Source organism: Gallinula chloropus, assembly GCF_964237585.1.
Source record: "Gallinula chloropus genome assembly, chromosome: 1".
In the NCBI taxonomy this organism is placed as follows: Eukaryota; Metazoa; Chordata; class Aves; order Gruiformes; family Rallidae; genus Gallinula; species Gallinula chloropus.
Genome location: NC_140085.1, coordinates 182353776 through 182379508, shown reverse-complemented (window position 1 = coordinate 182379508; position 25733 = coordinate 182353776). Strand labels below are relative to the sequence as shown.

Here is a 25733-nt window from a genome sequence, read left to right as displayed (position 1 = left end):
CCTTTGGTTCCCTTTGATATCCTTTGTTTAATGATGTTGAACTTGCTTTGCAGGTGCTCCTTGTTAAGATACTGGCAAACAAATCAGTATCTGCTGGCAATAAGGAAACATGAGTCACTTGGACAACTTGTTGTTTGGGTCGGAGTTAATAATAGACCTTCAGGAAACAGAGCTCATGAGGAAAGTGTTTAACCAGTATAGGCACCTCCTCACCTCCCCATAGCAGCAAAAACACTCCAGCATCTTTCTCCCTGCTTGCCCTGGAGACCTGAACAGCAAGGAGAGTAGAATAAGAAAACAAATAAGGTGGGTTGTCATAGCTGAGTACTCAAAAAGTGAACATGTATTTTCAGCCTCTGCTCATACCCATCACCACGACTGAAACACACTGCCCCTACAGCACTCACCTGAGGATGATGGGAGGTCTGCTTCCTCCCAGGATAACCCAGCAGTTACCAACTGATTTTTATATTTGGGAACGGTGTGAGGGAGAAATGCCAGAACCACAGAAATGTAGAGGTAGTCCCGATTTTCCCCTCCCGGTGGTTTCATGGGCTGCAAAATTGTTTCCAGAATGAAATGACAGAGGTTGGTGACATTGGCCATGTATGTAAATGATCACAGTGTCCTATGGAGATTAATTGGTTCATGAATAAAGATGAGGAGCTGAGGTGTGCAGGGAGAAATCATTTATCAATTATATGCCTCGGAAAACTGAGAGATGATGCGGCCTTAACGGCTGAATGGGTTTGAAAGGGAGACTTGTAAATTGAGTTCTAATTCTGTTCTGCCGCATTCGTAATAAAGAGCTGTTAAACTAATTGCATCCTTGTGTGGTTCATGAGCAATGGCTCTCAGCTGCGTCTCACAGCAAGCAACAGAGATCAGGGTTCAGTGAGACTGTCGTCCTTTGCCTCCCGTAGGAAGGATGATAACCAGTTACCTTTGGCCTCATCAGCAGTGATAAAACACCAAAAAAAAAAAAAAAGAGGGCAAGAGCCTGTAAATATTTTTCAGGAGATTGATTTTGCATTTGAATCTGAATGTAAAGAACCAAGAAGGACAGCACAGACTCACTCAGCTTTTGTGTTCTCCTGCAGTCACAGGGACCCATCTGAGTAACTACCCATCCCTGGAGGGACTCAGTTGATGATTAACTTCAAACAAGAGAATTCAGGAAGATCAAAACAATGACTACGCTAATCCCAGACAAGGAAAAGGATCTGAGGGATGTGGCTGCTGCTAACAGCTGACCTCCCCCCCTCCTGCCCCTTCTGTGTGCTTGTTAACAGGTCCGTGGTTACTGACAGGCAGTACCAACCTAGCATGGGCTCTGGCCCATGCTGAAATACAGACTCAGATCTGAGTATCTCCATGCAGAATGAGGCTTGCTAATGAATATCTTGCCACTGGATGCTGTGCAAGCCCAGGGATCAAAGGCAACAGCCGCGCTTAGGTGCTGGCTGAGCTTAGAGGAAATCTTGTGACATTTGGTTGCTGAAAGCCCAGGGTGCCAGTAATGGGAGTCACTGGAGATTACTCAGTGGCACTGATGCAACTGCTTGAGACCATCTGGCTACAGCAGTGCAAGCAGTTCCTCCTTTGGCATGTTTTATCTGACCATTCTCTTGGCTCTGGCTCTCCTTTACCAGAAGACCAGATGCAGAAGACCAGCAGGATGGCCAGGGACAGCCGGGCATCTGAGGCTACGCTGGTACAAAGGGCGCTTGAGCAATGATACCCCAACTTAGCTGGGAAACAGGTGCCTGGCCTCTTCTGCTGCTGCCTTTTTGGCCACTGACATCATAAACCACCATACAAAGACATGCCAGAGCCTTGACTGGGTGAGATACCACATCTATGCAACGTCAGGAGGGCTTGTGTGTCGCTAAATGCCGAGGTGGAGAGAGATGGAAGAGACAGCAGGTTCAGCCAAAGGACTGGAGATACCTCTTTAGAACTGCCTTTCAAGTGTGAGTATGCTTTAAAAAACCAACACAATAGTGGCACCAGGAGACTTCATACACCCCCAGTCCCAATTGCCACAAGAACAGTTCTCAACAGCACTCAGGAGACTACTTTGTTAACCATCTATCTGCTCTAAAAGCTAGGACCTGATCACCCCTTTCTAAACAAAAGCCCATGCGTGTTCCCAGGTGACTCTAAAAGTCAACAGCAACCAACACAGCTCAAACTGCCCCCCATTACTGGTCACATCTGCTACAGTGACACTGACAGGCACAGGCCACAGTCTGCCCAGTGCAAAAGTAATAATAAACCCAGGCACAGCAACACCTCTGAACTCAGCCAGAATTTCTGACCCAAGCAGCTCCTCAGCAGGGAATGCTGATTCAGCAGATGCAGAAAGGGTTGCTGGAAGGGCTGGGTTTCGATCAATTTCCCAACTAGAGAAAAATACATTCCTTTCAGAAAGGAAGCTTTCAAACCACTGAAACCTCCCATGCAACACTTCCTAAATTCAATCATATTTCCCCTAGGCCTTGGAAAAAAATAGGCAATTTTCAATAAAACTAAGAAAAAGGTTTTAAATTGACTAAAAATCAAACAACTGGTGAAATGTTCAAAACTATTTTGATTAACACAATTGTTTCAATACTTGCCCTTCACAGCGTTTTTTAAGGCTTTGTTTTATTTCCCAGCTTAGCTGGGAAACACTTCCCAGGCTCTCAGAAATCCCTGAAGGTTAAGAAACGATTTGCTGTTGTACGTAGTGTATCTTAATTAATTACTTTAGTAGCCCAGAACACAGCAAACTGCCATAGCGAGCACCTGGGGCGTCCAAGCTGAGATACCCTCAGAGATGCCTACAGCAGGTCACAGGTTATTTTCTCCCTACAAAAGTGCCTGTTTCTCCGCAGCACCTACGCATGCGGCACGAGGTGGCTCACTCAGGAATAGAGGTCTGCACTGGGAAAAGCCAGAGGAGGAGAATCTCCCTTCCTAAGAGGATGAGACGAGTGGATAGGGGAAACGTCAACATAAGTTGAAGGACAAATGATAAACCCTAATAGCTGGGTGGAAGCAGGGAAGTTAATGCTTAAGCCTGGTGTCTAAGCGCACTCCCATCCATTCCTTTTTTTGTCAGTAGTTATTTTTACTGATCTTCTGAACTGTCACAGAAATTGTCCTTGTGTGTGAAATGTGTATTACACCGTGCCTTTGTGGGGGGAGGCTCCATGCTTCTGAAGATCTGCCTGCTTCGTGAAGGAACTTACTGACCAGGAACCTCATTTTAGGCACTGAGGTCCAAACAACTGGGCCACTGCTAGTGAGGTAGTTTGGAGCTCCATGGGATGGAGCTAGGAGCTGCTGTGCATGTGGAGCTGCCATTTAGCCCAAGGATGATGACCAGAGGCACTGGTTTTGGGTGCTGTGCATGACCTTGTTGCTGAGACAGGTTGTATAAGCAGAGGACCCAATCTGTGTTGTTTAGATACCAATGGAAGGGGAAAACTAGGAAGATGATTGATCCGAATACATAATGTCCAGCACATGGTTGAAAGGCAATGGATCTGTGTCCTACCTTAATCCAGGAGTTCTCTGAGGTTTTCAGACAAGCAAGAGGAGTGGTGGTATACATCTCTGCCTTCTAGCCAGCCACATCTTCCATTGTGCCTTTTGCTTGTTTTTTGCTCTTTCATCCCACATTTACTTTTCCACTCACTGTGTTTTAACCTGTGTGATCCCTTAACCACCACAAGGCTCTGCTTTCTCTTTCCCTCAGAATTTCCTCTACTGCCCTTAGCTTCCTCAAACACTCATTTGTTCCTTTTCTTCTGGTGTGAAATCTTTCCAATGCATGCCAGAAACCAAAAAGCAAGTAGGAAAACGGCAGCTTTCGAATGGGATGTGAACCATCTCTTTGCAAAGAACCCGGGGAACCCATAGGAAAAGCAACCAACATACAAAAAAGTCCGACACCTACAATTCTCCAACACGTTCTTCTCAGGTAGACAGCAGAATGTGTTCCCTTTTCCTGCTTTAAGATGTAGAGAAACACGACCCTTTTCTTCATTACCATCAACACCATTCCATCAGCTTTTCCGTCTCCTCTGTCACACCTTCCTCAGTAGATCCAGTTTTTCTTTAAATTCACACCTGTGCATCAGAGATTTTCAGATGAAAGTGTGCCTGGATGACCAAGGTTTGTCTCTCTATATTTTATCCACTGCTGGCAGCTTCCTTTTGCCTACGTGATGGAAGGGCATCCGACCCATCGATTTAAAAATCAATCCCTGTGCCCTTGCCAGGAATGACCTCTGAACCTTCGTGTTTGTTTGAACAACATCTAGATACAGACAAAATGCGAACTACAAAATTTAGGTAAGGTGTCAGTAGCTTAACCTCCCATGAGCCTTTCTTATTTCTTTCCCTTTGCTGTCCATGTTGTGCTCAACTCCAGTTTGGAGATTTCCAGTGTATTTTCAGAGACACTGGGGAGCGTGATTCACCTCTGCTGACTTCAGCCACCTAAAACGTATGTCTGGCATCTCTAGGGTGGGTCTGCCCTCCTAAATAAAAAACAGACAGTGCTAAATTTGAGCCCTGAAGCTGCAACTGCCTGCCAAACTGGAGTACTGGCTCTGATCCAGACTGCTCCAGAGCTGTTTCAGAGGAGGTTGGTGGATGTAACCAAGTCCCTAAACCTAGCTCCAGGGCTTTCTCCCACTCATTCTTCACCCAGGTGTATAGCTACAACGCTAAGCTATACCTATAGCATCAAATAATTTAGTTCCCCCATTCACTCCCAGGTCTTGGATCCCTGGTGTCCCTGCTGCACACGTGTTGATTTGCTCCTCGGCCGTCCTCTGGAATGAGATGCCCCTGGAACAAAACCATCTAATTTTTCTGGGGCCACTCACCTGAACAACCTTTTACATCAGCCAGTGTGGATGAAACTGCCCCAGGTTGGTTTCCTCCATTCTTCACCTATATGACATGCTCAGCAAAGTGCTAATTAAGGTGGGCCTGGTGCTGGAGATGTAAATGAGCTGTTCTCCTCCACAAAAAGCTGCCATTGGGGTGCTATCTAACCAGTGCCATGCCTTGGGCTGACATACTGGTGCATGGAAGAGGACTTGGACCATGTACCAAAAACTGGATTTACTGTTCAAGCACAGAACATGCATGGAGATCACCTATTCTGATTAAGTCTAGTTCATCCAGCTTTTCATCATGTCCCATCTGGACAATCATGAAGAGAAATATGTAAGCCAGATCTTGGGGTATGCAAAGATCAATAACAATGAGATGGTTGTACTTTTTTTGTAAAAGCTAACCCAATGTAGCATGTGGAAGATACACAGAGAGGAAGCCATAGAACAACACAAGCAATCTGAAGTCCTTCAATGAGTGAGTCAGGTGTTAACCAAAGAGGTACAGGACAGTTCAGAAGGTGGAGACCCAGTTGGTGTGCTCCATACTGAACTAGAGGAACAGCCCTCAACAGCAGGAGGGTCACGTCCCTCTTGCTGCTTCTTTCCTTTGCCAGCAACAGCTCTCCTGCTCAGGGTTTTTCCATTTAGACTTAATACCCTCATTCCCACTTCTCTCACCCAGCATGATGGTTGGCTGTGGTGGGCTACAAGAGTGCTTCAGCAGAGTATGCTGCTGGAAGTCCATAAATATCAGAAGATCACAACACCTTTCAGCTCAGTATTCTCTCTTACATCTGTGGTTCATCACAGCAATGAAATGACACGAAGGTTGAGATGCCAAAGTGACTTAATATGAAAATGTCCAAAATACACCTTATTCTTTCATGGATGGGCAGCAGCAGTATGAGCAGGATCTCCCCAGGGAGCTCTGTCATATTGACTTAGCCACCAGGAGCTTGGGGTTGCGGTAAGAGTGAGTATTAAATTTTAACCACTTTTTAAATAACACTTTTTAAATCAATAATGTGGGTCCTGAACCCTTGGCTTTCCAACTGCATTTGGTTTCATTGTGGAGGTCGTGAAGATGAAGTTTTACCTGCTGGTTTTTACCCTATTTACCTGGATTCAAGAGAAGCATGTCTTCACTCTTCGAAGGTAAATACCTGACGATGCTACTGGGATTTTAGTGTGTCGTGAGCGGGACAGGGAAAGTATTGAAACAAAATAACTCCAAGTTGCATAAGAAAACATTTGGCAAAGGTTGACATTTATTTATTGCTCTTGTAATTGGATATGTGGTTCAATTTAACATATAGACGGGAGAGGAAATGAAATTATTCCAAGCCTCCTTTGCATCCATAAATCCTATGTTTTTAATCATATTAAAACTATTCTTTTTGGTCTAAGTGCAAATCAATTCTGTTCATTCAGTGCTTTTGAATCCCAATAAAGGCCATTCTGAAATGTAATGGGAAAAAATAATTTGCTTCATTTGCCTTAAAACAAGACCTTAAATGAATTACTCCTTGCAATAGAGAGTGAAACCATTTCAGAAAGTGCTAACAATCTGTTTTCTTTCTAAAGCAGCTTTTATGGTTGTTTTTCCAGTCATAAATCATTTTTTGAATAACCATTTGGTATTTGCACGGTGCTTCAGAAGCAGCTTTATTGTTACCTACTGATAAAATTTCAGAAATGCCCTGAAACCAAATGCTTTGTTAAAACACGAGAACATATGTCAGAGATGAAGACAGACAAAGTGCCTTTATTTTCTTCATGTACATCTGGCTTAAGAACCTGAAATGTTTTAATAGGTAGGACTAAAAGGATAAGCCCCTCACGTGGTGATATTAAGCAAGATGAAGAATCTACAGGGATCACAATTAAACACAGCCTGCTCCCAGAACCGAGATACTTGCTCAAATAGTAGGGAATTATGTCTCTCTGCCCTTCCCTGACTCCGCACCACAAGCCAGGGGCAGACCAAGGACAGGTGAGCACCTCTGGAGCTCATGTCTTTAAAGAGCATCTCTCATCTCTGTTTGTGTGGCAACCGTATTTCCTTGTGGATTAACACTAGGGAGGTGTGAGGGTTAAAGTAAGGGGACAGTTAAACATGTTCTTAGGTGAACTCAGTGGGGCAATATTTCTCTGTGCTAGTTGAAGGTTCATTTATTTCATGTTTAAATAAAGTGATGGATATCTGACCCTTACAGAGGAATACGGCATTTCCCACTGGAAAGCATGAGCCTAACCCTCCAGTCCCAGTTATGAAAATGGCTGAAATAATGAGATTTTAAAGGTGGTATGTCTGACTTTTCACTTTTATTTGAGTGCTAGTGTTGGAGGACTTAATGGTCATGTATTAAAGCTTCCCTTTGCAAGGCTACAGTGTGATTACTGCATATGGACTTCTAAGAAACATATCGAACACTGAGATTTCTGAAAGAGCTGGTAACACTGGAAAGACTCCTATCTCTCCTGTAAGGAAAGGGCAACATTGGAGGATGATTGAAAATCAGCAAGGTGGGAGAAAAAAGAGCCCACAGGCAGACATCTGTGCTCCAGGCAGACAAACAGCTTACATGGTCCAGGAAAACAAGAGAAGATGCTGGCAGCACTCCTCTAGTGACACTACCTGCTAGAGCCAGGGCAAGACATTCATCTGGACAAGAGTATGGAGGCCTTTCTGGAGTCAGAAAGAACGTGTGAGGTTTAAATGAAGCCAGGCTACGAGGACAGAGAGAGACACACATCCATGCTGATGTTTTTTATTGTGGGCCTGTGTGGTATGTAATGCTGACAATCTTCCTAGCGCCTGAGAAATGCAGTGGAGAGGAGGGATGAAGAAACTGAGGTGCCTGCAGAGAGATGTCATCTGTGAGTCAGGGTGCCTGAGTAGAATTCATCTGACTGACTGGGATTTCTACACAGTTCCTCATGGAAACAAGTCCCTTTCACTTTCCTCTACAGCTACTGGAGAAAAATATATGTAATTAGGTTATAATTAATTCAAGTTTAGCACACACATCTACATTGGTTCAGGTTAAACAGACCCTGAAAGTGCCTGTTTCTTCGTTAAGAGAGTGACTATCTCAGATGAAGATACCAATGCCATCTAAAGTGAACTGTAATTCATCCCACTCTCTCGGGATCAGACCTGGCCATTGTAGTGGTGGATTTCTATCTATCCATAGATAAAAGGGAGAGGAAAAAGAGATGGAGAACAGTGATAGAGTCCAGTGGGACCCTGGCAAAAAGTTGGGTGAGGGGAATGAGAGGGATCTGCTTAAGGACAAACTCAAAGAACAACCAGGGAAGCACAGAATGAGGACAGAAAGGGGAAGAAGAGAGATGTGCTGAAGATGAACACGTCCAGCTGTACCCGGGCAGCAGGCAGGGCAAGGAAGCTGGGGGTGGTGAGTTTTTTCTGACATCGATATAAAGGCAATAATTCGAGCTTTTGTCTGGGTGTTTCTAACAGGAGTGGGGTAGAAGACAGGTGAAGGAGGGAATAATGGCAAATGGAAGCAAAGGAACTGTGAAGCCAAATGACTACATTTCCAGCTCTTCTTACTTTCCATGTTAAACATGACTACAAGAGCAAGGCCAGAACTTGCATCATCTTGTTCAGTGTATTTAGTTCTTACCAACAAGAGCTATAGAGGAATCGCTGCTGCCTGCACGGTACTTACCACACTCAGCTGAAATGCTTGTGCAACAAATGGTGGGGTACAAGTACATACCATCTCCCTCATTATGGCACTCCCAGGCTGTGGGAATCACGGGACAAAACTGTATGCAGCCACCCTTTCCTGGTCTCCCCTGGGAAAAGACTATCCCAGAGAACAGAAGACAATTTCACTTTTAAAGTAGCCCCAAACAGAAGCTTTGGAGTGTGCTTGCCTAAAGAAGTTGGGACCTGCCAACCCAGCTTGTCCCTGATTGCTTTTTGATGCTCTGTCAGATGATGGTGGGGGCAAGAGTAGGGCTGGCATATTGCTGGTTCTGCATGAGAAACAACAGTGATTACTTGGAGCCTGGCTAAAAGCAGAAAAAGATCAATCACCTGGTTGCCAGACTCTGTCAGGTCTCTGCTTGAAATCCAGCACAACAACAAGCTGTAACAAACGTGCTATGCGGCTTGAACACACCAGTTTTGAGAGCTCTGCCTGTTCTCCTTTCAGCACAGCCTTTGCAGACAGGGCTGGCAGGGACTTCCAGAGCATCTGGTTTGTGCACTGACACCAACTCTACATGATTCAAGGGCTGAGAGCCACCCCAGCCCAGAAAATGGACATAAGGGTCTGATGTTCCCCTAAGTCTTCTTGTTCTACACACATGAATTATTTTTACTATCCACCCAATGCAATTTTGAATGACATGGTTTGCAGGACACTGAAGATCAGGGCTGGATTTACAATGCAAAGTGATTTTTTTTCTTTACTGAAAGTGAATTTCTCTTCTTTTACCAGTGGGTTCAGGCAAGGAAAGCACCATCTCATGTACCAGCATGTCCAGACCACAGGTTTCATGTAGAAGGGAAATATAAGCTACCAGGGAAAGAGGGAGTAGACAGACCAACTGAAACCATTCCTGGCAGAGGGACAGAAATTAGGATACTAGAAAACTGGAGTAGGAATGATGATGGCAGCAGCCTCTGTACATCTAAGCAAACATCATGTTTGGCCTTGGCAGGAGGCTGGGTGGGCTCATGTTTCTGCTGAGCAGAGACTGAGAAACTCAGGGGAGAGCAGGAGAGGTCTTTTCTCCATCCAGGCTAGTTTTCCACTGGTGCTCTTGCACCCAGGATTAGCTGGGGCTAGTGGCTGTGGTCCTGGTGGCAGCTCCCAGGAGTGATCTCAGAGTCCAGCAGTAGATACTGGCTACCAAACCCTGCCACACTTCTTTCATTGACTTCACTGATTAGCAGAAGCAAAGGCTGGAACAGGGCTCATCATCTTCTTTGAGTTCACGGCAGCCAAGCCCAGGAAGATGAGAAAGGCCAAGGCTGCTTCTCTACTTCTGCGTGACCTAAAGTAGTTCCAAGTACTTGTGCTTTACCTAAACACCCTTGTTTTTCAGTGATGAAGTTTTGTGCACTCTCCCATCAACAGACAACCAGGTTGAAGCCCTTAAGGATTTGCTGAACACCACTGAGGTAAATAGATCCCTTTGTCTCTCTGGTCTCTAGGCCAAATTCTTCCCCCAAGTGCACTAATACCCTTCTTCCCCTTCCCTCCTCCCCCTCCTTTCCCTCCCCCCAGAGAAAGATTTAGCCCACTTTCCTTCATTTGTCCTAATACAGCAACTCTGCAAAAGCTTGGTTTTCATTAGTCCACTATCTTCTAATTTGCACGTGGAGACCTCCACTTCATAATGTCATAGCAGTGTATTTTATCAGAGCTCAGGTTTCTGCAATTGATTTTTGTACTAAGGCACTGCAAAACTGGCAAAGCACCAACAAAGAGTAAGTAGAAACACTTTTTCTAGGGAACAGCAGCACTTCAAACCAATGGAATCTTGACCAATCTGACCTGCACAGTTTGAAGATCAGGACTGGATTTATTGTGGTATATATTATTTTAAAGTGGCATTTAGAAGATAAAAATCTATTAAGCAATAATTTTTTTCAATTATTATTCCTGTCATTAAAAAAGAGAGTGTTTAATTAAAATGAGGCATATTTTCTTTTTCAAGAGCTTTTTCCCAATCACACCCCCACGGTTTGAAGCCAACACTCAGTAATATAGGTGTAGCCATTCCCTCAAACAGCATAATTTACAGGATGATTGAAGGTGTGTCTCAGATGACTGAAAGCTTTTAATAGTGCCTATGCCCAGTCTTTCTCTGTCATTCTTGGCTCCTATTCATTTTACTTCCACACCAATATCCTACTAGTCTTCTGCTGTCCCTCCTAGCATCTTTTGATACTTCAGTTCACACAAACCTTTGTAACCTTCCTTTGCTCTTTTCCACCTCCACATGTCCATCTCCAAAACAAATCTTCTCTCCTCCATCTTTTCCCCATTCTTTCCTGTCATTCTTCACTTTCTTGTACACAGGAGCACCAAGAAGCCATGAAGACCAACTGGAGCACATTCAGTGCAGAGAGAGCATGAGTGACTTGGCTACCAAGTCACTTATGTGAATACGCAAACCAAATGTTTTTCAAAGGTTATAAATTGGCCTTTTTTTTTTCCCCATGGCTATAAATTGGGTGAGTTATAAGAAGAAGAAAGGGGAAAGGGAATGAGAGGAGGAAAAGCAATAGGAATAGAAAAACGAAAGGGAAGAAACAAACAATACCTCCCAACACATTTTAATGTTTGCAATCTAACAAAAAAAAGAAGCAATTGAAAATCAGCATCTTACATGAAGAATTATCAGGATAACTGTAGATGCTACCCCTGCAAAAGTTGGAAAGAAAAACCTAAACCAAAGCAAATGCTTTGTTCTTACAGCACACACTTTGCACGTAGCATCCAGCACAAGACCCCGATGCAGGAACACCTACAGCAGAGTCATTTGTGGCTGCTCCTGGGGCAGTACTGACCATTGCTGATAATGGGCAAAGAGACCAGTAATCATATGCAAATCAAAGTTCCTCATCTACCTCCACTCATTGCTCCTCTGGCACCTCAGCTGTGTCAATCCAGAGTTCTTAGTTTTCCTTACTCTCAATTCAAAGATTGCCACTGCAAAGGGCAACTAAATCCGAACTGGAGCAACAGGGAAATCCGTGCTGGGGAGCTAAGCATCCAGCTTGCTGCTTGAATGGCTTTCCCAAATGGCGCAGAGCCATGCGATGCTGTCGCTGCCCTGCCAATAATGCCTGAGATTGCTATGCTGAGACTAGCTCAGCCATTTGTATACCACAGAGCAGAAATATATCCAGGGGCAAAATGTTTCCCCATTCCAAAGCCTTGATGAAACGCATGGGTGAGTTTACTGTATGACTTTGCAGATACATTCTCTCTGAGAAATGAGCCAAACAGTTGATGGCTGATGCATGCCTGGAGATGTGGTGTCCTAAATCAAATACAAGATTCCTGGTGCAACTGCACCAGAAAGGAAAAAAATGAACCCTGCTGTCTGGTGACTCCATGCTGTATGTCTTCAAAAAACACACCCAAGAAATATGTTGACCTTTTTCACACTGTAAATTCATGCCTGATTTTCTGCTTACTGTCACTCCTACATCTTTTGGTATTATTGGTTCTAAGGTTTCAGTCTTTTATTGAAGATGTTGGCTTCTGACTTTATTATTGTAAAAGATTTAATTTTACCAAGAAGAATCTTATTTTCTTATTAGCCTCCATTTCTAATCTCTGTGTTGCTTCTTCAACCTGATATTCAACACCCTTCTGGCATTTATTTCCTCCCTGATCAAAGTCATCAGCAAATACAACAACTACAAAGACTGGTCTGATCTTCATTAATTCTCAAAATGCCCTCAGGGAAAACAACTCTCTGCAGACTTGAAAACGTGTAACATAATAACCAGCTAAACATATCTATTATATAGAAATACTCTCAGAAAAGGTTATGTTCTTGTCTTTGTTCTTGATTTATGAATTTATGTGCAGAAATAATTATAAACATTTCTTAAATACACACGTTTGATTTCTAGCAGTAGCAGAACGCTATGACACAACACAGAGAATATTAAACTGCTTGATACAAGCAGTCTCTTAAATTGAAAACATATGCTTCAATTATTTTCAAAATGCTTACTAAATGCTTTCCTCAGTAAAAAAAAATTTTCAAAAATAAAAGTTTTTGGAAACTTTGCAGGTCCTTCTCTGGCAACCTGTTGTGGTTGAAAACATCAAGAAGGGCAGCGAAGTCCATTTCTATGTCAGGGCATCCAGCATAAGTAGCATAAAAGCTCAGTTATGGAAACTGAACATCACATACAAGTATGTACTTTTTATTTGTTGTCATGAATGTTTCTGTAAAGTTGTTTGTTGTTTACTTAACAGGAGGTTGTGCTCTTTCTTTGTTACTCAGAGTCTTGATGGGAGATGTTACAGGACTTATTCAAAACCAGACTATCAATGACACAGTCAACCCACGCAGGTCTTCATCATATTATGAAAACTACCATTCAATGAAAGAAGTAAGACATTTTTGTTGTAGTCCTCTGTAGACTCAAGGGATGAAATGTGTCACATGGTTGAGAATGGACCTAGGGAAAGAAAACATCAACAGGTAAATAATTACTGTCATATTGCTCAACCACTCAAGTGCAGCCAATGGAGAAGTGAAACAAAGCCACAAAACATCACATAAATATTTAAACATGAAATGGATAATAATTCAACAAAACAGAACCAAAGAGGAATCTCAGGGCTGTACTTGGACTGTACTGTGATTGTATTGCACTGTTTAAGAGAAATTAGAGTCAGGCAAGAGTTAAGTGTTCTGAATTGCTAGTTTTTCTTTTCCATTAGCTAAAGAGGTTGGATTTTGGGAGGGAAAATTCACTTAAGTCTAGACCATTTTCAGGGATGAAGGAAAACAATAGGGAGATGTATTTACTAACTTCATCCCTGCAGATTTATTACTGGATGGAAGAAGTAGTGAAAGTCCATTCTGACCTCCTCCAGAAAATATATATTGGATCATCATATGAAAAACGACCACTTTATGTTCTGAAGGTACAGCTGTGACATACTGCGAAATCTTTCCTACTACTAATGTAAAGCAAGCGATGGGGCTTGGCGAGAGCACTTGCTTACATCTATACTTACATGCGTATTTTAATAATGTGTAATTTTTGCCTTTTTTAGAAGTTTGCTAAATTCTTCTAATAGGGGGCATTACCTTTGACAAAGGCGTTTAATCACGTTCCTTTCTGGGTCACAAAGAAGTTGTCGCATCTAGGCTGTCATCCAAAGGCGTGAAATACTGGCATGGTAGCCACCTTCCCCTTCTGACTATGAAGCCAGTCTAGTCTGTAGCCCTGTGTGTTTGGTGAACTTGACCTCGTGTCTTGCTACATGCAGTGTTGGGCCACAAAGATGATTAGAGGGCTGGAGCACCTTCCCTACAAACAGAGGCTGGGGGAGCTGGGCTTGTTCAGCCTGGAGAAGAGAAGGCTGCGGGGGGACCTCACTGCAGCCTTCCAGTCCCTGAAGGGAGCATACAAACAGGAGGGGAATCAACTTTTGAAAAGGGTAGATAATGGCAGGACAAGGGGGAATGGATTAAAACTAAAGGAAGGAAGGTTTAGATTAGATATTAGGGGGAAGCTCTTTACAGAGAGAGTGGTGAGGTGCTGGAACAGGCGGCCCAGAGAGGTGCTGGATGCCCCGTCCCTGGAGGTGTTCAAGGCCAGGTTGGATGGGGCCCTGGGCGACCTTGTGTAGATCCAGGCCTGGAGGTTGGTGTCCCTGCCTGTGGCAGGGGGGGTTGGAGCTCTATGATCCTTGGGGTCCCTTCCAACCCATGCCATTCTATGATTCCAGGATTCTAAGTCAGGAGCTTGCTGCCAGCAGTCTGGATATGGCTCTCTGACTGTATCCGAATGCAACTGAGAGCAGTATCCTGGCCAAGGAGCAACCCAAGCTCTCCTTACAAGACAGCTGCTACTTCTTCCATCTTCGTTACCCTTTTCATTCCCACTTTCTAGGGGTACAATTTGTAATGATGACATTTGTCCTGGTTTTGGTCAGGATGGAGTTAATTTCATTTGTAACAGCGGATGAATGCTGTGTTTGGGAGTTAAAATGGGAGTAATGCTGATAACACCCTGATGTTTCTAGTTGCTGTCAGACAGTCAAGGATTTTCTCAGCTCTTCATGAGAAAGGAGGGGCGAAGCCAGGACAGGTGACCCAACTGACCAAAGAGAGTATTCCACGCCAATTACGTCCTGCCCAGGATATCGGGGGCTGACGGAAGGAAGAATGGGGGTGGCTCCGGGACACGTGGTTCTTGGGCGATGGTCTGAGTTGTGTGGTTTGGTGAGAAACTGCCTTGTGTATCAACAGCTTCATAAATTTTTGCTCTAAAGTCCTGTTAGCATCGTTATATTGTATCTTTCTGTTATCTTAGTAAACTATCCTTATCCCAACCCACGGGCCTCTTAATTTCTTGATTTTGGGGTTATTTACCCCTTCCTCTTCCTTTTCCCTTCCCTTACTTCTCACCCCCCCCTCCTCTTCCCTTTAACCTGCTCTTTTCCTTTAAGGAGCAGGCAGCTGCGTGGATCTTGGCCCTCAGCCGGGGTGAAACCACGACAACATTTTAATACAATTTCTCTTCTGCCAGCTTTCTAAAAGCCCAGGAAAATCCAGAAGTGCCATATGGATTGACTGTGGTATCCACGCCAGAGAATGGATTTCTCCTGCTTTTTGTGTGTGGTTCATAGGCCATGTGAGTAGACAATCACACCCGACTACCATTTTTCAAAGCAAAGCAAAAATCCTTGATGCCACTTACCTTCTCTGTCCAATTGCACTCTAAGGTACATAAAGTCTTAATCTATTTACTTCCAGAACACCAACACAGGAGATTTGTGTCTATTTATACATAGCAGCATGTGACAGTAGATTGGAGGTATGTGTGTGTGTGAGAGTCATAAAGATCAAATCTCAAAGAGCCCTGATGTTTTCTCAACTATAAAAGCAACTTTTCAAAGTTTATGCAGCAAATTCAACAGAAACACTTACAGCTATGAACAGTCAGGGATGAAAGGGCGTGTCAGGAAAAGCAAGTACGAGGGGTATGTCTATACTACTGCATGGATCCATGGAATGATGTTGGTCACATAGTGCACAGAGGCTGATGCCCTTATCATTCCAGCTGGCACTGCCTAGAGTAGATCAGAGGGCACCTAGCGTGAGCTCAAGCTCAACCGTTGGTTCTTCCCTACGTGCCTTCCTAGAGCATGCACACCAACATGCACACTCAGCCCTTCCTCTGCTGTGTAACCTGCCTGCTGCGACTGCTCCTCTGCCTCCTGCCTCTGAGTTTTGTACTCATGCTTTTTTCTGGTTCTGCCTCATTCAGCAAATGAGGCCACACAAGCCACCTTCTCCTGAAGGCACCATCCTTGCTAGAGACACTGGCATTTCAGATGTCCAGAACACGATCAACAACTGTCAGCCACACACATAGTACCAGTTCATGGGAACTAGTAAATCACCGTAGGATGGGCTCTGCCTGACCAGCCTTGCTGTGCAGCCACAGACTGACGGTCACATCTGATCTTAATTATCTTTAATAGTTATGCTGCTTAGGATAATGAACAAAGGTATGCCAAAAGATACCTCATTCATGGTTTATACCCAGATCTTAGCATATGTTTCCTTGGTCTTTTTGAATTTAAGGCATCTCTGCTCAAGTCACCGTGCAGAGCTGCTGGCCTGATTTTTAGTACGGACAAGAAAAAGGCTCCAAAGGCTTTTCTGGCCCAGACAAGGTTTCCCAACTTCATCAGTTAATGTCCTGAGATATTATTTATTATTACTTTTCTCAGAAAAACAAAGTTCACAGCAAAAATAAGCTAGATGAGATTGAGACTTCACAATCACCAGTACTGTAGCCAGAAAAAAAAACATAGATGAGTCTTTGAAACATGAATTATGGCTTGTCTCTGATGGAAATAAATAATGATGGTGGTAGTAATAATAATAGTAGTAGTAGTAGTAGTAGTAATAATAATAATAATAATAATAATAATAATAATAATAATAATAATAATAATATGTTTCTTTCTCTCCTCAGTCACAACTATAAAGCCTCGATGACTATAACATTTGAAAGGAGATTGTGGGAGTTAGGGACAAATACAGCTGAATGTACCTTGTGACCCGCTGATAATCCCAGCCTTGAAGGTTCCCTTGGAGAGAAATGCATTTGCCCTTTTCATGCTGCTCCAAATAATTACCAGCTGTGCCGTCACTTTTCCAGTGACATGTCCGTGCAGCATTTTTCAGAACTAACAAGCTAAACATTAAGATTCTCCATCCACTTGATCTAATTTACGTGTTTTAAATTCAAATTTTATTTCTCTTATCACTTCAAGAAGTAACATTTTAAAATTTGGCTTTAATCCGCATCTGCACACACACATCAAAATCAGCAGCTCTCTCTTGCAAATCCTAGGCATTCTTTATAATGTTTCCACTCTTTATCATTTAATTTTGTTGTTGGATTGTCAAAAGATTGACATTTCTCTTTTAAGTTTGAGGAAGTCCATTGCCTGAGGAAAACTGAGGGATTTAAAATGAATGAAGGCGCTTTAAGTAAGGTGTATAAATATATACATATAAATATGTAAAAATATATCTATGAGTAACGACTCAGTGTATTGTAATAGTAACAAAACTATTAATCTAGGTTAAAATTTATCCCTGTGTCGTGGACCCACAACTAGGTTAGATATCACTAAAGCCTTCAAAATAGGCTGTGAGGCACAATTAGCAATGTAGCTCTTACTGCATCTTTGCATACAAATGCACTGAACTATTAATGCAACACAGACAAATATTGTTATGTACAGCAACCATTTGAAATGTTTCTTGCTATTTCTGTGCTTGCTTTTGTGTATTTTGGGTGTGGTGGAGTGTCCTATAATTTACAGAAGCAGCAAAAGCTCCAATCTTCCTGTCCTGGTTTCAGCTAGGATGGAGTTAATTTCTTTCTAGCAGTGGTTGGAATGCTGTGTTTCGGAGTTAGGTTGGGAGCAGTGCTGGTAACACACAGATGTTTCTAGGTGTTGCCAAGCAGTCAAGGACTTTTCAGTTGTTCATATTTTCCCCCTAATGAGAAGGGAGGGGACACAGCCAGGACAGGTGACCCGAACTGGCCAAAGGGGGTATTCCATGCCAATTGCATCATGCTCAGCATAAAGGGGGGCTGGTGGGGGAGGAGCAGGCAGCTTCAGGAGAAGAATTTTGGGGATGGTCTGGTTTTGGGATGGCTCCAAACTGTACAGCCTGAGTTGTGCGGTTCGGTGAGAAACTGCATTGTGTATCACCAGTTTCATATATTTTGCTATAAAGTCCCGTTATTATTATATCTATTTTTCTGCTATCCAAATAAACTATCCTTGTCCCAACCCAAGAGGTTTTGGTTCCTTGGGTTTTCTTCTCCTTCCCTTTTCTCCCCTCCCTCAATTCCTCCCCCCACCCCCCCTTTCCTTTTAAAGAGCAAGTGACTGCATGTTGCCCAGCTCTCAGCTGGGGCAAAACCACAACACTTCCTATTTTAGGTTTCAATTCTCTCTCATGACCTCTCATTAACATTGAAGGCCTGCAGTGTGTCTGACTGACTGCATCAGCTCAATCCCTAACCTCTCCCGGGCACTTCTACCCAAGGAGCTCATTCATTACTGAGCTATTTCTGTGATGTGCTGAACCTTTATCATGACGTAGAGTGGTCTGACAATTAGACACTCGTTTTACAGATGTCATCAGGTGCCTTTCTAGGAAGGTAAGACAACACTGTGAGGAATGATTTTAATAAGTTTCCCCTGTGCATTGCAGGCAATCCGCGCGCGTGAGAGAGATCAGACCCTGACAATGCTTCTGGAGCACTTTGACTTCTACGTCATGCCTGTGATAAACGTGGATGGCTACGAGTACACATGGAGCCACCCCTCTGTACGTAGGGATTTTCTGTGTAATGTACTGATGTGCTACGTGTGGGACTATCACTGTGCATCCTTAGGGTGTAACTTCCAGCTTGGAAGTGCACATATCAAACTCTCCGTCTCTGCTCGGAATTTCTACATCTCTGCTCCACTTACACCACAGCAAATAATGTGACTAATTGGCATTTGACTCACAGTACCTCTGTGTCTTCCAAGCTGCTGGAAACACATTTGGAAATGAATCTCATCCTGCGACATCAATACTTCCAGATGTCAAGGAACGCTTGTGTCAGGCTTCAGCAGCAAGGTTACAAATAGTGGCACAATCCAGCACAAGGGGAGCAGTGTGCTGCATCATACAGAGCACAGCCAGTAACTTACTTCTTCCTCCTGCAAGGTAGTCTAGTTCTCCCAGTACTTTCTGTTTCAGATAAATGAAGGGGCAACAAGTACTTGCTGTCCAGGATTTTATTTATTGTTTGGAAATTCTGAGTCACTGAGATGGTTCTTTGATTTTCAGATCATTCACTTAAGTTTAAAAAAATAATCTTCTCCACTGTTATTCATTTGACCTTCAACCCAGCCTGGCTCCCACTGGCACTGTCACACATAGACATTTCAGCAGCTACACACCAAATTTCAAACTTTTCATGTGCTGTCAGCAATGCCTACAGAAAGGTTGGACTTAAATTCCTAAACCTCTCATACCTGGCCAAACAGTATGACGTTTCCTCTCCACCTACAGTCCATATCCATTGAAATCAAACCAGATGCGACCACCAGATCCTACCCAGCACTTCCTTTTATCATCCAGCCTTGCTGGCAATCAGATTGGGCTTTTATAATCTCCATTGGTCTTTTGCCTCTGTTGGCTCAAGGTCTGTAGAGGCAAATGTTGGAAGTCACACTGGAGTGACAAGTGAAACGGTGCCATTGTTTTTCTCAGCTTTTTACTTGAACGTGGCTCATGTGTCTCTTCCTGTAGAACCGCCTGTGGAGAAAGAGCCGCTCATCGCACGGTAACAGCAAGTGCATCGGTACTGACATGAACAGGAATTTTGATGCACAGTGGTGTGGTATGACATCATTTTCGTCTCGTTGTACTCCTGTCTCAATTTTAGCCTTTCAAATTCTTCACTTTGAAAACATCTCCATTTACTAATTCACAAAGTTGGTATCAAGTCCAATGCAGCTGAATAATTTTAATGAACTGGCGAGCAGTTGAGGCCCTTTTTGTTGGGACCCGGGATTTTTTCTCCTCAGGTGCCACACCAGAGACTAATCTCTTCCCAGCATGATGACAAGAGAGAAGGGGACCAGGAATCTGGATCCTGTCCCTTGCATCACACCATGGAGGGCAAATCATATGAGGAACAGCTGAGGGAGCTGGGGATGTTTAGCCTGGAGAAGAGGAGGCTGAGGGGAGACCTTATCACTGCCTACAACTACCTGAAGGGAGGTTGTAGAGGTGGGCGATGGTCTCTTCAGCCAGGTGACAGTAGATAGGACAAAGGGAAATGGCATGGAGCTGTGCCAGGGCAGGGTTAGATTGGATATTAGAAAAAAAAATTTTTACTGAAAGAGTTGTCAGGGCCTGGAACAGGCTGCCCAGGGAGGGGGTTGAGTCACCTTCCCTGGATGTGTTCAAAAAAAGGGTAGATGAGGTAGTTAGGGATATGGTTTAGCTTAGGATGGGAATGGTTGGACTCGATGATCTTCAAAGGTCTCTTCCAACCTTGTGATTCTGTGATAACAAATGGGGTGCAGGTTGTGTGAGGGAAAGGAGGAAAGAGGGAAGAAGTGACCCTTGCCATGTCACTCAATGCCTGTTGCACAACCCAGTTGAGTAGATGCTCCACTGTGTTGCACAAACTCATCACCTCAGCCCTCTTTCAGTAATGTCTGGCTAACCAAGAAGGCTTTCAGTGTTCATTGTCAATGTTGTATCACGTTTCCTTACCCACCAGCATTTTATTACTTGACAGGTTTTTTTTAATAGTCTGCTTCTATAGGGCTGCTACTCTGCAGCTGCAACCATCACTACTGATTTTTGGGAGACAGGCATCTGTTAAAGTGTCTCAGTGCCCAAGGATGAAGAAATTCCTCTGGGTGTTAAAGTACTCGATGGGCTTTATTCTTCAGTAAGATTTAAGGATAATATGTCCATCTAAAGTACAGACAGTAGCAAAGGGGAAAATTTACAAAATATATTAAAACAAGAACTGACATTTAACACTAAAGGTCCTGGCTGCTTCCAGAAAGTTATTTAGTCTTATTCTGAAGAAATAGCAAAAATGGTGAATGCTAGTTGTCTTCAACTCATTCTTGTGCCTAGTTTTTCTCATTCTTAAAAACCTTCACTTTGTGTTTATTCAGCTTTCAGTTGGCAGTTTGCTTTTCCCTGAGATGAATACCTCAAAACTCCCTTTTTCTTGTAGCACTTCTAGATTTTAAGAAGGGATCTCATGATCTTGTTCTCGATGAATTTAAACGGAGAGTATTCCTCCTTTTCTCTAAGGTTTTTTTATCCAGTCTTTAAGTATTTTTTTTTCTCACCCTCTCAAATTGTATTTTTTAAGAGTTAGTAGGTGAGAAAGCCTCGTCTCGTGCTGCAAGCGTGAGAGTTCTTTCCATACCATGGCAGAGTCCACAATCTCTTGTGTGTTAGCATCAGACTCTGCTCTTTTATTTGACAAACAGAAATGCAGGAGGGAGGGAGCTAAGGAGTAACACAGTGTACTTTTTTGTTGCAGGGGTAGGAGCCTCTCCCAATGAATGCCTTGAGACATACTGTGGACCCTACCCAGAGTCTGAGCCTGAAGTGAAAGCAGTGGCTCGCTTTATCAGAGATCACAAAGACATCATTAAAGCCTACATAACCATGCACTCTTACTCCCAGTTGCTGTTGTTTCCTTATTCTTACACTATGGAAAAAAGCAAAGACCATGATGAGCTGGTAAGTCTTCCCATGCCCTCAAGTTTCACATTTATTTCAGAACTTCTTAATTTGCTTGATTAGGTTTGTAGTGAGGGAGTCACAGGGTTCTGGAGATCAAGAATTAGGAAATGAGATTTCTTTTGATATTCTTAATAACTTAAGGAAGTTTGGGCTGGTCTAGCAGCATGTAAGTTAGCAAACTTCTTCTGAAGACTGTAGAAAAATGAAAATATTTTTTCCAAATTGTTAAGACATCAACATTGAAGCTGCTGCTAAAAGATCAGATTCCTGGGGGGTTTTTTTGACACCTTGAAAAGATATTTGTGCAAATTCCTCATTATCTTGTATGGTTTACACAGACTCTCAAATGACTTGGGTGTGTAACTGAAAAATACCCTCCACATACCTAAGCAATGAGGTAGTCTGGTGGACACTTGCTACTTTTGTGAAGGTTTCAGCTAGGGATACTTAGTTAAATTGCTCCTAATGGTAGGACAGAAAATGCATCCTGCTTATCTAGAGTTTTATATTCTTGGGTCAGGACATCACATGGTAAAAACTCTTCCAGAAGACAGACAGATTCCAAAACAGAAAAAGTAGCTGCTTCTTTTGCCCACTCCCCATAAAATTCTGAGTTTGTCAGGATCTGGAAACAGTGTCCAGATCAAAATGGGATTTGCTAACAGAGTAATCATGCCATAAGTGTAGGTGGAAAGCTTAATCATATTCTTCTTCTGTAAAGTCATCAAATTCCCTAAAGCAAGGAATTCCCTTTCCTGCACTTCCTAGCCCATTTTTGGTGTTTTTCTAGCTCCAGGTGCTGAGGCAACAAATTGTTTTATCTGCAGCAAGGGCTCCTGCCCAAGAAAGGAGCAGAAACCATGTAAAGGTTACCAGGCTTGCAGACTTTGAGATTTGCAATGTGGGAAGACAGTGCATACCTAAGGCAGAGAGGTCATTTCACATGCTATATGACACAAGGACAGACAATAAGAGAGTTTATAAAGATACAGGACTGACATTTGCACACATTGCTGTCATTTTTATTGCCTTTCAACCTCATACATCTCCTTTGTCACTTAACATAGTTTATTTTTTTTTTAAAAAAAATTATATTTAAAAAAATAAACTTTGCATAGATAAGAGGACTGCAAAAATGACAAGATTAATGCATTGGAAGCATTCTACTTCATTAGACAAAACCCCAGACAGTCAAATATAGCATTTCCATTGGTAAGTAGTACCAGTGTGTGCAGAAGAAATGGAAAAAGTTCATTAATGCAAATACAGGACAAGCTTACTCCAAACAACGTATATTCTTGTGGTGTCTTGGTTAATGTTTAATTTCTTGAAAAAAACTGGCTTGTATATTTCAATTTTAAAAAGTGCAGTTGCAAGTGAACAGTAATAATGCATTTGTGACTCCTTCCCTGTAAATCAGAAAGAGACGTGCTACTTCCAGGCATTTAAGTCTTCTTCATGGCTTAAGAGTAGAATTCCCTCAAGGAAAATATTTTTTTGCTGGTTTTGTCAATACTACATAAATCAACAGTGACTTAAATACTGTGGTGGAAAAGTAAAAAATATGAGACAAATGGGAACACATGCTTTGACAACAGTTTGTTGCCTGAAGTGGTGGTAAGGTCCCATGGATATTTTTTATCTAACTACAGCAGAAATGCAATCTGTAGCATGGGCACATGCTGAAAATTTTAACCACATTCTGTGGCTTTTCTGGAGTCTTTTATTAGAGAATATTTAACTACTGTGAGATCCAGAGCACAATGTAAGTAAATCCTAACTGTATACATATTAACAATTACCACAAGGCTATAAAGCTAATATAGATTGGTTTAATTTCAGGAAAGTCTGGCACAGAAAGCAGCTAAAGCTATAATGAGGACAACAAATACAATTTATAGACTCGGTGCTGGTGCACAAACCATTTGTAAGTATGACTTTACTACAGCAACAGGCATGACAGCATATCCTTGCTGGTATCACAAAATAGCTTTTTAACTGAAAACAGAAGTTCTGGCTTTAGTTAGCTTACCTGTTTTCCCTTCTCTACACAGATTTGGCTCCTGGAGGTTCAGATGACTGGGCTTACGATCTTGGCATTAAGTATTCTTTTACCATTGAGCTTCGGGACAAAGGACGTTACGGATTTTTGCTTCCTCCTCAAGAAATAAGGCCGACTTGCTCAGAAGCACTTTCTGCTGTCAAAGAGATAGCTCAACATGTTCTTCAAAATTTGTGACGTCGAATATAATTTATTCCAGCGTGATTGTACTTAGCTCAAATAAAATAATTTTAAAAGCTTACTGCTTTATTAAAAATATTTTTATATAGGCATAAAAAATGCCCCCCCATAGATATTCGAATATGTCAATTATTTTCAACCATACTTATGTATCTTTACGTAAAATAATAGTTCAATGCACAACATATATATAGTGCACCCTAGAAGGGGAATATGGCATAGATAATTTCATGACCCTCTAGATGGTGGGAACTCCAGCATTCAATGTGCCTCTGATATATGTCATGCTGGTCAGACCCCATCCGCAGAAGAGATTTGTCCATTTTGGTCATTCAAGTTATTAGAGGACTTCCTTACAAAACAAACACCTTCTTAATAATTTTCACTGTCAAAGAGAAAGGATGTCCATATGAGAACTTATGCTGCACATTTGAAAAAAAAAGGATACGTGGTGCTCCAATCTCTAATACTTATTGGGAGCTGGCCACAGGCTCCTCCACTACAATTAGCTAAATTTTTCTAGTCTGCGGCCAAAGGGTTGTGCAAGGCAACATGGGCCTGCAGTCTTTTATACCAAGGGCCTGCAGTCTTCTATACCTGTAGTGGTATGACAAGGGGAATGGTTTTAAACTGAGAGGGTTAATTGATTGAGATTAGTTATTAGTAAGGAAGTCTTCCCTGTGTGGGTGGTGAGGCACCGGCACAGGCTGCCCAAAGAAGTTGTGTCTGCCCCTTCCCTGGCAGTGCTCAAGGCCAGGCTGGATGCTTTGGGCTCCATCCTTTGGTTGAGGGAGCTGTGCCTCTTTAGCCTGGAGGAGACTGAGGGGTGACCTCATTAATGTCTATAAATATGTAAAGGGTGAGAGTCAGGAGGATGGAGCCAGGCTCTTCTCAGTGATGGCCAGCGACAGGACAAGGGGCAACGGGTGCAAGCTGGAGCATGTAAGTTCCATGTGAATGTATGGAGGAACATTTTCTCGGTGAGGGTGACAGAGCCCTGGCACAGGCTGCCCAGAGGGGCTGTGCAGTCTCCTTCTCTGGAGAGATTCAAAACCGGGCTGGGTGTGTTCCTGTGATTTAGTTTGGGTGATCCTGCTCTGGCAGGGGCATTGGACTAGATGATCCTTCGAGGTCACTTCCAGCCCCAAACGTTCTGTGGTTCTGTGCTCTGGGCAAGCCGGCCTAGTGCAGGCCCGTTTCAGCCATTCCGTTTTGGACCTCTGCCACGCTGTTCATCAGCCGCACACTCCTGGTGGGCCCCAGCAGGGAAACGGCACTGCCAAAGCCCCGGCGCCCAAAGTTCGTGCCCGAGGTGGGTGCCCCCGTCAGAGCCCCGGCCAGCGAAGGCAGCTCCCGCCCACAGGCCGGCCCCACGCGCCAACACCGTCCCGCCTTCCCCATCCTTCCTCAACATGGCGGCACTACCGCTTCCGCCCGCGTCCCTGCCGTTGCCTCCTCCCCTCTAACGTCATCACCGGCGGCGGCGCGGCGGGCTGCGCGAGGGCCGCCGGGAGGAGTGCGCGCGGCCGTGGCGGCGGCGGTTACCCAACGGCCCTGGCGCGCGGGGGCAGGGCGCGAGCGGCGGGCGCCGTTGGGCTGCGGGAGCGGGTGGCGCTCCTCGTCTTCCTCTCCGTGTCGCTCCGCGCTCAGGCCCGGGAGGACGGACTCCCCCCTCGCCCCCTCCCACCCTCTCCGCCCCGGGCGGCGGCGGAGGAGGCGGCGGGGAGCGGCGCGGCAGCGGAAGGAGCAGGTGAGTGCGGCGGAGCGGCCGGGGGCGCGGCGGGTGGGGGAGGGGAGGGCTGTGAGGGAAGGAGAGGCGGGAGGGGGCGGGGCGGCCCCCTGAGCCGCTTTACCACCCCCTTTTCCCCCGCCTTGTCCTGGGCCGGGAAAGCGGGTGCAGCGGGAGTTGTGGGCGCTCGGCCTTCGGAGCGAAGCTGCGGGGAAGGGCCGCGCTCCCCCTTGCCCCGGCAGCCCAGCACGGGTCGCGGCGGAGGGGTGCCCTTGGGGCTTCCCGGAGGCGGGTGGGGAGG

The 25733-nt window shown here is 44.0% G+C and overlaps 1 protein-coding gene across 1 annotated transcript; it reads left to right on the top strand.

Annotated features, from left to right (window-relative positions):
* The first annotated feature begins 5978 nt into the window (after nt 1-5978).
* On the top strand, nt 5979-23759 carry CPB2 (carboxypeptidase B2). The gene is made up of 11 exons (XM_084280275.1): nt 5979-6053; nt 9984-10059; nt 12696-12820; nt 12912-13020; nt 13460-13561; nt 15175-15279; nt 18396-18512; nt 19488-19578; nt 21256-21458; nt 23304-23388; nt 23516-23759. The coding sequence occupies exons 1-11, from the start codon at nt 5983-5985 to the stop codon at nt 23698-23700; spliced, it is 1269 nt and encodes a 422-aa protein (XP_084136401.1). The 5' UTR covers nt 5979-5982; the 3' UTR covers nt 23701-23759.
* Nucleotides 23760-25733: the final 1974 nt, after the last annotated feature.

Bases quoted from the DNA above. Each gene is read 5' to 3' on its own strand.
- CPB2 (XM_084280275.1), top strand. From the start codon at position 5,983: ATGAAGTTTTACCTGCTGGTTTTTACCCTATTTACCTGGATTCAAGAG. The intron at 10,060-12,695 runs GTAAATAGATCC...GAAACTTTGCAG, and splicing joins ATTTGCTGAACACCACTGAG to GTCCTTCTCTGGCAACCTGT. The intron at 13,021-13,459 runs GTAAGACATTTT...TCATCCCTGCAG, and splicing joins ACTACCATTCAATGAAAGAA to ATTTATTACTGGATGGAAGA.